This window comes from Crinia signifera, chromosome 3 (assembly GCF_055691185.1).
Source record: "Crinia signifera chromosome 3, ASM5569118v1, whole genome shotgun sequence".
NCBI classification, from domain to species: domain Eukaryota; kingdom Metazoa; phylum Chordata; class Amphibia; order Anura; family Myobatrachidae; genus Crinia; species Crinia signifera.
Window position 1 is genome coordinate 325,421,383 of NC_139219.1, and position 17,515 is coordinate 325,438,897.

A 17,515-nucleotide genomic window follows, 5' to 3' on the forward strand; every position below is an offset into this window, starting at 1 on the left:
ATGACAACGCTATATTTCTGCTGGTATTTGAGAAGGACTTTTCTTTCAGTGGTTGCTAAAAAAAAATATTTTGTAGCGGTTCAACTTTTTTTTTTTTTTTAAGCTTTTGTTTTATCCTCTAAGTCGGATCGGGAACAGTCGGCCCTTCAGCTGTTCTTCATACTTCATAGTTAAACTATGCATCCCAGCATGCCCTGCAACAGTTTTAGCATGGCCAAATAGCGAAACTATAGCTGGGCATGCTGGGATGTGTAGTTCAACAACAGCTGGACGGCTTAATGGTTCCCGATCCCTTCTCTAAGTCGTCATCAGTGACGGTGGCCAACAGGTGGTCCTGGGAACTTATCCGGTTCTTAAACAAATCCCACGTGGCCTTAATGACTTACCGCCCACTCTTAGAGATACAGTAGTCACGTAGCAGGTTATTCCGCCTGTTTCAGATGAGGGTGCTCCTCCGCTCTCCTACTGGCCCCCACTGTTCTGCAGCGTTAACAAACATTCTGTGAATTATATGTATAGAATTTTGCTGCTTCTTGATATATAGAAACATGGTGCAATAAATCTCTGCCAAATAAAAGATCTAGATCACTAGACGTAAAGTGATTGAGGCAAAATTGCAGTGACTGGGGGAGGTGTCGGCGTTCCGTGTGAGATGGTATAAGATAGACTTTGGTATCCTGAGACTTTATATATTGGAGCACAAAACGTTCCAGCATGCACCGCCAGCTTCCGATCTCCTACAGTGCCCCTGAGTTTGCTCAGGCTAAAAGTTCACCAGCGTTACCACAACAGAAATTTGGTGAGCCTCTGGGTACTCTTTATTAGGTCTGACCAGCCCTAGCAGCTAGCAAGGGGTCATATATGCAGTGACCGAGTACACCTCTTCCACAGTGCCTCCCAGTGAAAATACAGTCTTGAAAAATGGTTTAAGAAGGTATTTTATAGTATTGGACATCTTTAGCTACATTATGGCATTTTCATTTATTGGTGGTTGTTTTTTTTATTTTTTTGTTAAAAACAAAACTCTCTCCATTTGGGAATATTGCAGAATAAAAAGTCTTATTTTGGGGATTGACTTAAAAGTGCATAAGATTAGGGCCATGGAAAGGTTTTTTGTTTTTGTGTTGAATTTTATAACCCTAGCTGGAACTATGATATATAATGGAGACTAAACTTGTCATGGTAGTGACCTGACACTACGCGAGAAATATACATCCTTAGTAGCAGTCTGAAGAAACAAACAAAGGAGAAATGGTTATTCCCAAATAAAATGTCAGTCAGTAAGTGCTTGGAGGAGGATTGGTCTGTTGAGAAAATGCCGCAAAATCTTTCTCTAATCGGCAAAACCACATGCTGCACTGCACAGATGTAACATGTACAGAGAGTTAGAGGAGGTATTTTGTTTCTGTGCACGGTAAATTTTTACACTGCAATTTAGATTTCAGTCTGCACATGTTACATCTGCCCCATCTGCAGTGCAGCATGGTTTTTGCCCATAAGAAAAATACATTGCTTTTGTGATCAATGCAGAATCCGGCCCTTAGACCGCTGAGTAGGAAATTCCTTTCTCTGTACAAGCCTGTTCTATCTTACATCAGAACCATGCAAGGGTAGAAGGTGGGTTTGTAGAAAATGGGTAATCCTGATGTATGCCTACAAAATATGAGTGGGCAGCATGTTTTTCGGACGTTTGTCCCACAAGCGTAATGAGTGGCAGGATATGGAATGGGTGGGCGCACACACAAAAAAAATCCACAGCAAAGACCCAGTGGACTAGTGTGGATGTAAAGGGCCACTAAAGCGCCATGAATCTGGGTCCGTCCTCCATACGAGGCAGCCAGTGCAGCACAGAACAGGTATTATATTTCGGACGGTACCTATAAATCTAGGCTACACACCTGCCAGCTCTTACTCAGCAGCCGGATCCCTTTTAGCCCAAATCGGAGCCTTCTAGAACATGACTACACAGGCATTTGCCAATCTTAATTACCTCCATTCCCATCCTGTATAACAAAAGGTTAAAGCTGTGCCTCACCTTTATGGGGGGGGGGGATTAAAGTGTTGTACCTGCCATCAGCCACTAGATGCCACCTAATAGAGCAGCACCAGTGTTGTTAGCCACGCAAAGCCGTTAATGGGTCTGCTAACGATCTGAATATAATTGGGCCTGGGTCTAGTTTTGCAGAGCACGTGCCGCCAAGCGATCTGTTGTAACAGGTGTTTGGTAGCTGAGTCCAACTGCTATTTGTAGCCTCCGTACCTCCTCCGCGGGTTTCCAGGAGACGCATGTGGAGGTAGTAGATGGTAATTAGTGTTTTCAAAAGGTCACCTGACAGTAATTATACGATTGCAAGAGCTTGATGATAATAATGATAATCGGAAAAGATGATACAAAGGAGATGCAAATGTCGCCACCATTAGTAAAACTATACTCCTGTTATGTTGAAAGGACTGACGTGTAAAATAGTGTGTTGTATCTGTACGGATACACGTGTAAGTATATCATTATGTAGCGGTACATCACTCCGTGCAGGTAATATGTGAATACGCCTCTCCTACAGCAGACCCATTTCTCTGGAAGGATCTACAGCACCCTAGGCCACCGTGCACACTGTACTGTGCTCCCCATAATCTCATTACGTAACAGCTAGTGTTCACTCTAACACCCTGCACCTTTCAAAACCCATGCAGTTCCTCTTTCCTGCCTGTGGTGTCGCTGATGTGATGCTTCCAGCACAGTATGGTCTGTATCTCCTTGTTGAGATACCTACCAGAGCAGAGAGTGCCCCCCTAGGCTGGTAAGAAAACTGCGCCGGTTTTGAAATGTGCAGGAGTCTAGAATGAACACTCTCCAGCCCTTTGTCTCCGGTACTCTCCCATACTTACACTATGGGGGTCAATCCCAGCCGCGGATTATTCGGGGGTGTGAATAGTTATGGCACCGGACGCGCTTTACAGCGGGTGGAATTCACCAAAAGTCGCTCGCTGCTCTATAGGGGTGCAAGCAATTGTTAGCAAATTCTGTCCTGCAAAGGGTGTGCGAGCGGGTGCCATTGCCGACTTTTAAAAACGTTTGAACCATTACACCCTTCGCAAATAATAGGATGGACCCCATGTCTAATGTGCGGACAGCCCGTTTAATACTATCCTGCACTGACTACGCCGCTGAGGTTGTTTCCTATGCCGAGCGTTTGCAGTTGTCTGGAGTTACACTTGGAAGCAGGCACAGCGATGTTTTGTTCATGGGGAACTTAATGTTGTGGGGAGGACTGGGGGTCTCACCTTGTGCGCACATACCCCACCAGGTACCCTCTCTCCCGAGAGGTTTTTTTTTTATTCTTTCTGTGGTCACATGTTCAAACCATGGGCATCCTGTTTGTCACATGGGTGGCCTTTAAACCTTCAAAATGAGGGATATGTTCACTAGTTTCGCCCTATTTAGGTTGACATGTGTTGGGTCGACAACTGAAGGTCGACCGGGTTTAGGTTGAACTGGCTAAGATCGACAGGGTTGGAAGGTTGACACAAGCAATAGGTTGACAATGGAAATGTTGACAATCAAAGGTCAATATGAGTTTTTCGCGTGTTTTTTTGTGTGTTTGCGCCGAACGGCGGTATTTCATTCCCTACCATCCACTATTGCAGGGCTGGGCAACACCGGCCCTCCAGATGTTGATGAACTACACATCCTAGCATGCCTTGCATCAGTTTCAGCATGGCCACATAGCAAAACTAATGCAAAGCATCCTGGGATGTGTAGTTTATTAACATCTGGAGGGCCGGAGTTGCCCAGCCCTGCACTAGGGCATGGTGGGAGAATATAATAGTGTGCCGTCGCTACGTTATTCACCACGACCGAAACATGTCGAGCGCAGCAAGCCATGTGGTGGGGCCACGGTACATTTTGATGGTGTTCATGTTGACTGTGTTGGCATTCGGGACAAAAACAAACCTTGAAAAATAAAACTCATGTCGACCTTCCCATTATCAACCTAATGCTTGTGTTGACCTTCCAGCCCGCCAATATTACCCCAAAACAAAAACGATACATTGAATCTATCTGTAATTATTTATTTATTTATTTATTTACAGTTTCTTATATAGAGCAGCAGATTCCGTTACAGTGTCTTATATAGCGCAGCAGATTCCGTTGCGCTTTACAATAGTAGACAGAGATAAGACAAACTGGGTAACAACAGACAGGCTTGGAGGTAGGAGGGCCCTGCTGCAAGCTCACAATCTATAGGGACATAGGAGGGAAACATAAGGACAGGCCCCAGTAATCGCATAGCAGTTACAAGTCCAGAAGGGAAGCTATATAATACATAAGTGCCTCGGAGGGTTATGCATGTAGAACTTAAATATGATAGGCTTGCCTGAAGAGGTGAGTTTTCAGGGAACGCTTGAAAGTTTGGAGGCTAGCGGAGAGTCTAATTGTGCGTGGAAGGGCATTCCATAGGATGGGAGCCGCCCGATGAAAGTCCTGTAATAGTGAATGGGAGCTGGTGATCCGTGCAGAAGAGAGACGCAGATCTTGTGCAGAGCGGAGTGGTCGAGATGGGAGATATTTTGTGATAAGTAGAGAGATATATGCTGGTGCCGTATGGTTAATAGCTTTATATGCAAGTAGAAGTGTTTTATATTGAATACGGTAAGATACAGGCAACCAATGGAGGGACTGGCAGAGCGGATCAGCAGACGATGAGCGTCTTGCAAGGAAGATCAGCCTAGCAGCAGCATTTGGAATTGATAAGCACATGTGGCAATACAGCAGGAAGGGCTGGGGGCAGCAGGCAGTCTCTTAGGGCCACCGGTTACCCATCGCTGGCGCTGCAAATAAATCATGTAATCTCTGCAGTCAGGGACATCAGCGGTCATACACCGTCCTGACCTCTGCCTGTTCCCTTCTTCCGCAGGTCTTCATCACACACAACGGCAAGGAGAGTGTCGGTTTGGTGGAACAGCATAACCACGTGGATGATGAGGTGAAGCTGTTCGTCTTTGAGCTCGGCCTTCACCTGTGCCGCAAAATAGAGGACGTCCGTCTCGTGGAGACACAGAGAAGCATGAGCCTACCCATGGAAACCCTGTCCACCAGCCCCGGGGCATCTTCCAACGCCGCCCAGAGAATGGTGTCTCGTAGCATCGACGTTCCGAAGCGGTGAGTGGTCTCCTCAACGCGGCATCACCAGCCGAAGCTCAAGTCTCCCCTGGAATACGCTCGCTGCAGTCATATGCTATAGATTTATCATACATTGACCTGTGCATCTTTCTTTAGGAGGTCGGATGCTGTGGAGATGGATGAGATGATGGCTGCGATGGTTCTCACCAGCCTGTCCTGCAGCCCCATTGTACAGTCACCACCCAGTTGCGAGCCCATCCCAGGTAAGAGCCTGCAGGTCTGGCTGAGACCCCCTGAGCTGCTCCCCTGCTTGGGTGCTCATGTTGAATGCTATGGTCCTAGTTGCTGGCTGCAGTACCCGAGGCTGACGGAGGCTTTTATATTTGCTTTGCAGTCTTCTTCCAGACTCCAGGGGATTGTAGCCAGCCCGTCCAACCTGCGCGGCTATGTTCCAGGACTCCAAGTGGTCTTCTAAAGGGGGTCTTCTTGGTTTTAAATTAGCTTGGGGTGTTCCCAAGGTCAGTCATTGAGGACACAAACGTGCACTTTCTGCTGTAGATCAAGGAGCAGGCGTTGGACTGTGTTCAATCTCTAAGGGGGGGGGGGGATATCTCTTCCAAAAATCTACGCCCAGGTGTGCCAGACATCCAATACCAACTTTTCTATTAATTAAAAACAATTGTTTAAAATGATTCAGTCACTAACGGATGAAGATTGTTCTGGCAAGGCGATTATTTAGTAATATCTCCTTTTTGCAAGGGACTTTCCCCTTAATATATTTGGGCATAGCCAAATACAGGCGCTTATATTCTAGAGCGGATTCTTGCATGATGGACGCATGCGCGGCATATACCGATGTACTCATTACGTTTATGGTGTTGCGCCATTTCAGCTGCTCAGGTGACTTGTGACCTTTGGAAGGAAAGCGGGGATGTGTCGGACAGCGGAAGCAGCACAACCAGCGGGCACTGGAGCGCAGAGTGCGGAGCCTCCACCCCGTCCCCTCCCCACACTGAAGCCAGTCCCCAGTATTCAAACGAGGTATTCAGTGCTTCCCATGTGGACGAAGGATTCGAAACGGACCCCGATCCATTACTTCTGGACGAACCAGCTCCACGCAAACGAAAGGTACCCCAGGAGATTCTAGAGCGCCATAGTCTGTGCTTATTGTATAGCTGTGTGAGTCATTAATGTGTCCCCCTCTCCCGCTCTCTTCTAGAACTCTGTGAAAGTGATGTACAAGTGTCTGTGGCCAAATTGTGGGAAACTCCTGCGCTCTATTGTCGGCATTAAACGCCACGTGAAGACCCAACATCTGGGGTGAGAATAAATATATATATGACTAGGTGATTCATCGTGCCCTGTGGGTGCTCTTCACACCGGCGTAAGGTGTATTGTTTTGTTTAATTAAAAAGCGGTTACAGAGTAAGATGTACATTGATAGTGTGGAGGGTACAGTGACATTTGTGGGGGGGGGGGGGGTGTTGAGGTGTGTGTGTGTGTGTGTGTGTGTGTGTGTGTGTGCGCGCAATAGTATAGTAGGGAGGCTGGGTAGTGATAGGGGTGTGTGGGCATAAGGGGGACTAAAGAGGAGGGTGGGGGACACTGTGCATGGTCATTATATCTGACTGAATAGGCCGTGGGTCAATCAGAACTCGGTGGCGGGACTTCCAGGTGTGGAGGGGGGGGGGTGGGAAGCTATGCTCCGTGTCCCGGCACCTTATAGAAAATTGAAACTTTATCGATTCTCCTTTGCCATTGATGTAGGGAAACCATCTGGTCCTCCAACATCAATGGCAAAAGTATTTCACATCGGCCATAAACCATTGATTATTTGAAATCATTGATGGTCGATGGGCATCCCTAGAACTGGAGGAGGGTGGGGGACAGTATGCAGCTCCCGGCTGTGGGTGAGTGTCTCCTCCCACTGGGAGGGAGTGAGGGTGCATGAGATCAGGAGGCTGTATAATAGTGGTATGTGGGCAAGACATTGATAAAAGTTGTGGTGCTGGTGCAGAGGACCGTGGGGACACTTCTGGCAGTGGGGGAACCTGCCAGGGCCGGATTTCCCAGCTTGGGGCGGCACCTGCTTGTGGCGGTACAGGATCCCCCATTCTCACGGGGGTATGTGAAATGCAGGAGCGGGGGTCTGCTGGGGGGGGGGATTGCTGGGGGGGGGGAGGGAATTGCCGGAAAGGGGTCAGCGGGGTCTGCAAATTGCGGGAGGGGAGGGGTGCGGGGATCTGCGATTAGGGGGGTGGGCCTTAAATTGCGGGAGGGGGGTTGTGGGGATCAGTGAATCGCGGGGGGTGCCGTGAATGAAGGGATGGGGGGCGCAGGGGTTATGAATCGCGGGAGGGGGGGTCGTGGGGGGCCACGAATCATGGGAGGGGGCTCCACAAATGAATCGTGGGGGTCCATGAATCGCGGGATCGGGTACGCAAATTGCGCGGGGGGGGGGGCGCCGTGAATCGCGGGAGGGGGTGGAAGCTTGCAAATCGCGGGAGGGGGCGCGGGGGGCAGCAAATCGCGGGGGGGGGGGGGCTAGAATCACGGGAGGGGGGGCCGCAAATCGCAGGAGGGGGGGGGGTGCCGTGAATCACGCGGGGGGGTGTCCGCTAATCGCGGGAGGGGGTCGCGGGTTTCCGGGGGGTTGCTGGCAGAGGGGGGGTGCGGGAGTAATGGTGGATGGTGACTGTGGAGTAATGGTGGATGGTGGGTGTCTACTGTAGCCCTGGCTGGGCGGGGGGAGGTGATGTTAAGGGGGTGGGGTGTGTAGAACGTTATACACATAGAACACTTTTCCGTGGGGGGGGCGGGTTTGTGTATCCCGCTGGGCGGGAACGTTATATACACAGGGGATGAGTGACAGATCTGGCTAAACATATAAGAGATACATATAGAGAGAGAGATCTAGATAGATAAAATATATTATAGATAGGTGGGCGGCACTCCTAGGTTGAAGAAAGCCGGTAACACGGAGTTGGCTCATATCAACGTTTCAAACTTTGTTTTTCGTCAGGATGTACAAAGTGATAGACAAAACATCTTACCTAAATAGTGTGCAGACAACCCTGTTTGGTTTGAACTTGGGTGGATAGAAAAAGAGGGGGGTCAGGTGCAAATGCTCCTGATGGGGCTCCTGTATGTGCTGTTCTGCCTTGCAGCAACCAAAGAAAGGGGGTGTCAGCCCCTATATGGCTTCCATAGTTCTTATTGTACTGAAACGTTGGACTACTAATTATATATAGATACTTGGGGTTTCCTTCTCCTGGTCAGAGAGGGCGACGCTCCTGGTCAGATGGCGCATGCTTCATAATGCTTATCGGGTGAATGTATTCTCAATGGAATCTTCTGTCCCCCTACCAGAGATGGCGCAGATTCTGACCAACGTAAGAGAGAAGAGGACTTCTACTACACTGAAGTTCAAATGAAGGCAGAAGCTGAAGTGGAGAGTGCCCCTAAAAGCCCCAGCACGCCCACCGCCCCACTTCTCATCCAGCCTCTGACCCCCAAGTCAGAGCCCCAGGCCCTAGAGGTGCCGACTGTTGAGTCTCCACTGACCAGCGCACTCAGTCAATCTGCTCCAGGGTCATTCTGGCACATCCAGGCTGACCATGCTTACCAGGTACTTGGACCCATACTCTATGGTGGGGTGTTATCACCATTACTGTGCGTATCCGGATCCGTGATCGTTATCGTCGCTTTTTTTTATTTATTTTTTATAGCCCAAATTGTTTGTGTTCTATCAGACTTTTGTAGACTACAGCTGTTGCCGGCATTTACACTAGAGATGTCCTATAGTGATACACCCAGTTATTTCCTTCGTAAATGCAATCTGAAATCCTCTGTGCTGCTGATAACGTTCTAATGCTATAACTGACCAATCCATATCGGTTCACCTACAGACTCACGGACGTAGTACATATTACAGTTGTTTGCATTATTAACGGTTGTGTTTGTACTTCACTTCCTGTAGGCACTGCCTTCCATCCAGATCCCAGTGTCCCCCCACATCTTTACCAGTATAAGCTGGGCGGCTGCTCCACCGACTCTCCCGACTCTTTCTCCGGTGAGTAAGCCAGGCACGTATATGAATTGGTTGGGTGACAGGAAGCCCGCCTAGCGGGGTTTGGTGGAAGGCGTGATGGATGGGAACCGCAGCAGGGTCACTGTAGAGTAAGGAGTAGCTGTCTGTAGTTACTGTAAGTCACTGTCCTCGGAACCAATGTACTGAGCACCAGAAGTGTGTTACAGGGCTGCTAGTACAATGCTGTAATGAACACTTGACCCTATGCCAAAGTTTTGTGAAGAGAACCAAATGTCGATGACCAAGAATGCTGCCCGTGCCCAGGAAAACGGGGGACATCACTGGGACAATAAGTGATCCATTTTCTTTGTCCCTCTTCTCCCATGGTACCAGCAGATCAGAAGCCGGTCCCTCAGCTTCAGCGAACATCAGCAACAGTCCCAACTGATTGTGGCTTCTCCTCCCAGAGCATCCAATGGCAGCAGGTTTGTGCTTTGTGTGTTTACTGTGTATCTGTACGGTCCCGGCGGTAACGCCCTCTGTTCAGTTATGGATTAGCAAACTTCTGCGGGGTGCCCTCAGATTTGGGGACATGACTGCCCAGGTCATCCTGTAGATGCCAGAGTCGTTTCATTAGCGGATCACGCTTGTTCTCGAGTGGTCGGTTATCAATGATGACCTGTGTGTTCATCCAGAAACCAAACTGGTACTTGTTTCCTTGCACGGCGCCCATCGCGTACCGTATTTAGTGGTATGCGATGCGATATTCCTGTTAAATTAACAGAAGTGCTTGTACAATGAAATATTGCATCGCATGCCAGCAAATGGCATGCGATGCGATTTTTAATTGTACAAGCACCCTGATGGGTGCTTATAATGTTAAATGCACCCCCATTGTCAACGCCACCCACACTATCAATGCCAACCCGAAGTGTGGCGAGCGGCGGCAGTACGTGTCCTCTGACCTTTTTCATACCCCACTATCCATGTCGGCGTGGAGTTGATTTTAGATAGTGTGGCGAGCCATAGAGCCCGAAACGTGGCGAGCGGTCGCGGAATACGAGCCTGAAGCGTGGCGAGCGGACGCGGAATACATGTAAAGTAATCAGTGTCCCCTCGCGGGGCTCCCTGCGCTCGCCACACTATCTAAAATCAACTCCACGCTGACGTGGATATCAACTCTACGCCGACGCTGCACTCGCCACGCTTCGGGTTGGCGTTGACAATGGGGGTGCATTTAACATTGTAAGCACCCATTAGGGTGCTTGTACAATGAGAAATCGCATCGCATGCCGCTATATTGCATGCGATGCGATTGCATAAGATGCACTTCGATCAAAATCGGGGGCGCCGTGCTAGGAAACAAGTACCACCAAACTCTATAGGTACCAACCGTTGCTGCTTGCAGTGTCCAGTATTGAGTGTTCTAATGAATTGGTTCGATTGCTCCGCATCTGGTTTTTGCTATATATGAAAAAGGTCTCGTTGCCTTACTTATTCAGCCAATCACATGTAATGTTCTATATTTCTTTGTGATCTCCTACCATGCCAGAGTCGGTAGAACGCTGGTTCAACTCGTAGCCGTTAGATTGTGCCTTGTATCAGTCATTAATATCCTAATGTAAGGTGGCGGGGATCGCGGAAACATGGTCAGACATTAAGGGGTGTAGTGTAATCAGGGGCGCACCTGCGGCTGACATTCATCGCCAACTTGCCGAGGTGTCGGAGGGCGCTCACCTGTTCTTCCTAGGACCAGGACTGAATCAGGCCCACGGTACAGAACCTTACCCCCCTGAGAGGTCTTGCTACGTTACTTATTGAACCACCCTTGTACTTACTTTCCCCGTTTGTTGTAGCTTCTCGATGACCCCGTTTTTTATTTTTTGTCCTTTGTTTTGCCCTGTAGGAAAGTTCGCGGTGAGGCTAAGAAGTGCCGCAAGGTCTATGGCATTGAGCACCGGGACCAGTGGTGCACCGCCTGCCGGTGGAAAAAAGCATGTCAGAGGTTCTTGGATTAAGCGCAGAGACGCCGAGCTTGCACAAGCGCGCGCGGGGAGAGACGGTGGACAGTAGCGGCCTCCTCGCCCAAAGGGCACGATTTGCGGCCTCTCCGAAAAACGCGGTGGTGACAACAGACTGTATGACGTGTATATTCCAGCACCTGTACAATGTTGTATGTTTGCCAGATTTTTTAAGCTCCCTTCTTTTAAAATAGTTTTTTTTTTTTTTAATCTTTGCTAAATGGATTGTGCAGGGACCAAAGTGTTCGACCCTCTTTATAAAAAACCCTCGTCGCTACAGTTTCCTGATGTTTTAAGAAGATCCGATCTGACCCGTCCTCGTGTAATATAGCATCTGCTTCACCTAAATCACCTGTAATTGTCCTCGATACGCTACAGTGTTTGTGCTTCTACTTTTATCACCTTGTGGGGGGGGCGGGGGGTTGTTTTTTAATGCGGCAAAGTGTGTGAGGGGTAAAGCTGGGCGGAGGGCTAGCGGGTTTGTCAGGGTGTCAAATTGCAGTCACTTACCTGCTATTTCCTGTATGAGGTCAGGGGGCGAACAAACTGCTACTTAGTCACAAACCAGTTGCTGTTTCTGGCGTTGTGATTGGTCAGCGAACAACCAACGGGACAGAATTCTAATTTAGAATGGGAGACTAAATGTGTTCTATCTCGTTAAGTGCTTCTCTGTATTTACTGCAGAGGGAACGAGGTACATTAATATTACTGATATCATCTTTCACTTTTCTAAATCCGTTCTAATCTATAGAAAGAAACGGAACCCTCCGCTGCGTCTAGCACGGACGCTGGAAATTTGCATCAGTGTTATTGAGAATTGGATTACGTAATTGTGCGCTGAAGGCCTGATTTGTGTTTGTAAAAAAAAAAAAAGCAACTGGGCAAAACCATGCTGCACTGCAGGTGGGGCAGATGTAACCGGTTCAGAGTTAGATTTGGACCAAAAATCTGAATTGCATTGTAAGAATAAAGCGGTCTAACATCTGCGGGCTACATGGAAAAGCAGCCAGTATTTACCATGCACAGAAGAATATCAATGTATTTGCAACATGGTTTGTTACAGATACAAAGTGACATGCTAATTTTTGGCTTGACATACAAACCAGAACCAGGCCCTTAGTGCCCAATTCAGTAGAATTATGTCGCAGGAGAGAGTCCTTGTAGTTATCGCCTTCTCGAGACTTCCAGGGTGATTTGCGCGCACTTACCCAGTTTTGGAATCGTAAGGGGCACCTTTGGCACCTGTAGGGCGAATGCAGCCGTATGCTTTGTGAAAGAGCGTTGCTGGAGGGATTTTTGATCCCTCTGCATAAATCATGGAAAGGCGCGTTGTGCCGCCATAAGTGACCGGTAATGGAGTCGCGCTTCCTCCCGCGTAGCCGCTGTACGAGTGTGAATGGTCCTCACCGCAACAATGCACCTTTTACGGAAAGATGTGATTTACAAGCGGATACTGCTGTGTCCTCCTTCTGAATGAGTTAATGTGAATGTATCTGTACATATTAGGATTGTGCTTCTCATAACCTTGCTTTGGCGCGTTCCAGGACTAGCATCACATATAGCTGTTTTCTGGAACATCCATATAATTACCAGTTATATCTTTACATTTATGCAGCGGCGCCGTCTACTTGGCGCAGTTTCTGGCTTATACTGGAAAAAGTACTGTTTTTTTTTTTCATGTAGCAATTCAGTTATCGGTCCTTTTAATATGCTGCTGACATGGACATAGTCTGACTAAGCTATATACCGTTCTGTTGTTTTCATGCATTCGGGATATTCATTGTGACTCCACAAACCACTCAGTCCAGGGGTATACAGTCCCTAATCTATATAGGAGGCCTCAACATAGGACGTGGAGAGGGAACAACCCAGGAGTTTTTTCATGTATAACGTCTTTTTTTTTTTCCTTTGACTAAACCGATCCCAAACTGCTCCGCTCCAAAACGATTCTCTGAAGCTGCAGTGTCTGTAAGCCGGTCTCCTGCAGCACCATGCATGGAACTGTAGGACTGGCCTGGTCTTCTGATCCGCTGAGGTAGAATGCTGATAAATGAGTTCAAAATATCACACCAGCAGATTATATATGCAGTGTGAGTGGGGATTTCTGTCCACATCTTCTCCTAAATTACTTCTCTGCAGCATTTTAATAAAAAAAAAAAATTTGGGGACCATTTTGAGAATTTTGAGAATTTTTTTTTAGATTTTCATACTTCTACGGGGGAAAAGGTTTTGATTTTTTTTTTTTTATTATTATTTTATTTGTTTTAAATCTTCCAAGATCAGAGAGTTGAATTCCAGTCCCAAGACTGGATTCAGCTGACTTCCTGGATTTTGTGGTGCGATTTTTATTTTTTATAATCTTTTGGAATACTTCAGAGCCCATTTTGTGATGTGACTTGGTGCTAATCAAAAAGTTCCAATTCTATATATTTTTTATTTATTTTTAAGTGCGCGATCCGTAAACGCGTTTGTGATGTAACGGCTGTTTTGCGAACCATCTATTAAAGGATTACTAGATCCTTTTTCTCATATCTTGGTGGCAAACTATACATCGAGGAGCCCATTTATCAATGAGCAGCGATAAAACTGATCAATGGTGCTTTAGCCAATCAGCTCCGAACTGTCTTTTTTCAAACATGACAGGAGCGTGTATTGGCTTATTAACGCGCACAAAGTGTTATTATGCACAGTGAGTTTTATCACTCGTTGATAATTGGGGGACATCACAAAAATGGCTGGGACATCACAAAAGTATTGTTAGTACGAATTGCAGAATTATGAAATGATTAAGTTCTTCTGCGCAACAGACCTAAAACCAGCAACTTTGTATTGTTCTGGGTGCAAAGCATCTAGGCTTCCGTAGAGGTTTCATATAATGAACTATATTTGTGGGGGGTTTTGATGAATGATTTTATCCTTCCTCCTCCTTGTGAGAAAGTGACATTTTGTTCTGGCCAGAGCTTGGTGGTCATTGGTCGCATCCCGGTCTGGACAGCGCTATGGTGCATTTTGTAGCATTGATCATTTTGTTTCTGTCTGCGCCATTTTGTTTTATAAATGATAAATGATTTTTTTTTTTTTTTTTTTTTTTTTTTTTATAAGTGATTGTAGCTTTTTCCAGAAGTACGCAGTCCGATTGTAAATGGGGCACTGGAGTGTAGGTGTCTGATTAGGTGTTTTTTTTGCAGAGCAGATAAGTTTACTCCAGTACATTAGTTATCCATTATGGCAGATGACTTTAGGAAGATCTTAAATCGTTGTAATATGGCAGCTGCACAAAGTTTATGACCTTTATTCAATTGTACATTTATGTTGCATATTTTAGTTTAATGTTAGACTTGGGGCAATGTGGCATCATTTGATTATTAATATTGACAAATCACATGATGTGATTGGGAAGCAGCAGGAAGCCACAGACTGTGAGTTGTACAGTGGGAGGAGCAGGGTCCCCTGCAGTACAGAGTATATCAGGAGATGAGAGACGTGTCAGTGAGGTCAGGGCTGCATGTGAAATGGGGCAGTGACGGGATGTGAGGAGGGGAATGGAGGCAACAGGAAGCCACAGACTGAGAGTTATATAATGGGAGGAGCAGGGTCCCCAGCAGCACAGAGTATGTTTTATACAGGAAAGATCCTTCCAGACACATTTACACGGAAAGATTGTGATGTCAAACATCTCTTCATAAGAAACCAAATGTTATTTAGTTTTTTGTTTTTCAGAATTGTTCAGAGAGGGATTTTATCAAAATTATGTTTTAAAAATTTAGTTAAATGAAATTTCAGTCTAAAATCATAATTGCAGCATAAGCAAAAAAACCGATCATATCTCCTACTTCCGTAATCCCAAAATAAGAGTAATAATAAAGTAATTTTAAGTAAGTCAAAACAACAGAGGAACCTTATGAGGAAATGTCATAAATGTATTTTCATGGGAGAACTGTTCCTTTACACTTTGGGTGATACGTGATCCGATGGTAATTTTATGCTATAGTAATGTTTGACCAGACTTTCCCTGCTTCCTGTCTCGTGCATTCTATAGAATACCTCCCATCTGAACCCCAAACACGTCAGCATCTGTGCCGACACAAAGTCCTCGCCCTGGCGATAATTGTGTTGAAATAGCGTGCCCGATTATCATGCAATCTCATGATACCGTCTCTGGCGCTATCCTGTCTTTTGGCAGCTAACGTTTCTTACCAAGAGTTTTATTTCCTGAGGAACAATATTCCTAATCTTATATAATTAAAGGCGAACGCCGCTCCGCACCTAATGCGTTCTACCTGCTGGTGGCTAGTTTCCGTATGAATACATCAGAACCTGTACCGCGGGGACCCTGATCTGTGGTGGCCAGTACAGCTTCCACCAGCCCGAAGGCAAAAAATGTTCAGAACAGTCCAGGATGTAAAAGTCGCCTTTGCAGTACAATAAGGATAGTTACACAGCTGTCTATAGTCACAGGAAACTAAAGCTGCTGCAATTAAAATCCGTTTTAACCTGGTTGATCAAAGACCTAAATTATTTTTATATCCCCCCCCCTGCTCACACCAGCAAAGCTTACATGTTGAAGTAGTTTGGCTACAAAGGAGAATTTGCACAGAAATACATTTTGCTCAAAGGAATTATAATAATGTGTCTGCGTGGGAATAATGTGAGGATTTACACGAATGTTGGTGGTTGTCGATATTTGTAAATAGATTTTATTTTTTTAGTTCGTGGCTCAACTATTTTTAGCATACTTCCAAATCTTGGCCACTGTTTGCGAGTCCGATCTAAGATGTCTAACTACACAAGTGACTAGTTTCGAAAATAATTTGGGAGGGGGGGTGGTTCACCGTGACCCCTCAATGTTTTAAAACTGCTTGATATACAGTCGTTAGGGTGACGCTATTAAGATCGACATACATTGGTCGAATGGCCTTAGGTGGACACAGACAAAAGGTCGACATTGGGAAGGTTGACAGTCAGAGGTCAACATGGATTTTTCCCTTTTTTTTTATTTTTTGTGTGCCGACAGGCGGTATTTCATGCCCTACCATCCACTAGGGCGTGGAGGGAGAATATAATAGTGCATGGAAAATGCAGCAAACCATTCGAGGGGGCGAGTTGCAAAGATCCGGCATTCATGTTGACATTGTTGAGATTGGGGACAAAAAAAAGTGAAAACCCCATGTCGACATTTTGACTGTTGAACGAATGCTTGTGTCAACACTTTGACCCTGTGCATCTTAGGCATGTCGACCTTTTGTCTGAGGCCACCTAAGGCCTGTCGAGCCAATGTATGTCGATCTTAGTTTGGTCAACCCAGTGACCCATACACCACTGCTTTACCAGAGCTGTACGTAAAACACAATTTCGTCTTTGCTCCATGCTATTACAAGTACAATTGTTCCAACATCTAGCCCTGTATCATTTGTACCCTCTGGTATATTGTTGTAATGCAAATGGGAAGCTTTGGAGAACTTGACAACGAGTCGTTGCTAATATGACACCCTGTGTACTAACATCTGCCTGCTCATACAGAGGGGAAAGTGTTTTTATACTTGGCCTGGTATTCCGTCACAAAGCTGCTTTCTCTGGACGGCGGTTCACGGAATCGGCCGATCCTGTGGCGGTACTTTGGTTGATGAACATAATAATCCTCCCTTGCAGCCATTGCATTTTTTTTTGGTTTTGTGTCATTTGTAAATGAACGCGATCGCATATAAACACTAACCACGTTCACCGCAAAAAATAAAAATTTGTTATGCAGTTTTTAAACTAAACTCTTTTGTTTCTCCCCACAAGAATACGGGAGATGGAAATTGCTCGTTTGTAAAATAACACCATGGTATATGTGCATGTCCGCTCAGTTCTGATTTCTGCCAGAGCTTCTCATTGGTTTTCAGCTGTCTTCCAAGTATTATTTCTATTGTAATACAAATAAATAAATGTGAACTTGTATGTTTATACAGCGGCGATATGAAATATATTTTATAAATAATACACAGTGTGTCTAGTGTCTTTTTTTTGCATGGGGGCGATGGTTTCTATGGGGCTATGCACAAAATTATTGGTACTGTCATAATTTTAGTTGAGGCTGAGATGGGGAACCAAAATCTTCTTCTTTTTTTTATTGCTGATGGCTTGAACCAGAGGCGTAACTAGACATTTGTAGGCCCCATAGCAAAAGTTTGTATGGGCCCCCTATTTAGCAACTTTTGGTAATAAATGAATATAGCACATATACCTTAGACCAGGCATGTCCAACGTTGGCCCTCCAGATGTTGTTAAACTACACATCCCAGCATGCTTTGCCACAGTTTTGTTATTAGAGAATGCTAAAACTATTGCAAAGCATGCTGG

General features: G+C 46.2%; 1 protein-coding gene across 4 annotated transcripts in view; it reads left to right on the plus strand.

Moving 5' to 3' along the window:
* ZNF395 (zinc finger protein 395) overlaps nucleotides 1–17,155 on the plus strand; it is a 34,409-nt gene extending 17,254 nt beyond the window's left edge. For 3 of the 4 annotated variants that reach the window (XM_083178827.1, XM_083178830.1, XM_083178829.1), the window contains exons 3-10: nucleotides 4,917–5,161; nucleotides 5,279–5,385; nucleotides 6,015–6,250; nucleotides 6,342–6,442; nucleotides 8,492–8,750; nucleotides 9,102–9,194; nucleotides 9,546–9,637; nucleotides 11,059–17,155. In XM_083178827.1, coding sequence (XP_083034953.1) covers nucleotides 4,917–5,161; nucleotides 5,279–5,385; nucleotides 6,015–6,250; nucleotides 6,342–6,442; nucleotides 8,492–8,750; nucleotides 9,102–9,194; nucleotides 9,546–9,637; nucleotides 11,059–11,170 — 1,245 coding nt within the window. In that variant the 3' untranslated portion in view covers nucleotides 11,171–17,155. The remainder of the gene's footprint in view (nucleotides 1–4,916; nucleotides 5,162–5,278; nucleotides 5,386–6,014; nucleotides 6,251–6,341; nucleotides 6,443–8,491; nucleotides 8,751–9,101; nucleotides 9,195–9,545; nucleotides 9,638–11,058) is intronic. The other variant, XM_083178828.1, reaches the window with a different exon arrangement.
* The last annotated feature ends 360 nt before the right edge of the window (nucleotides 17,156–17,515 follow it).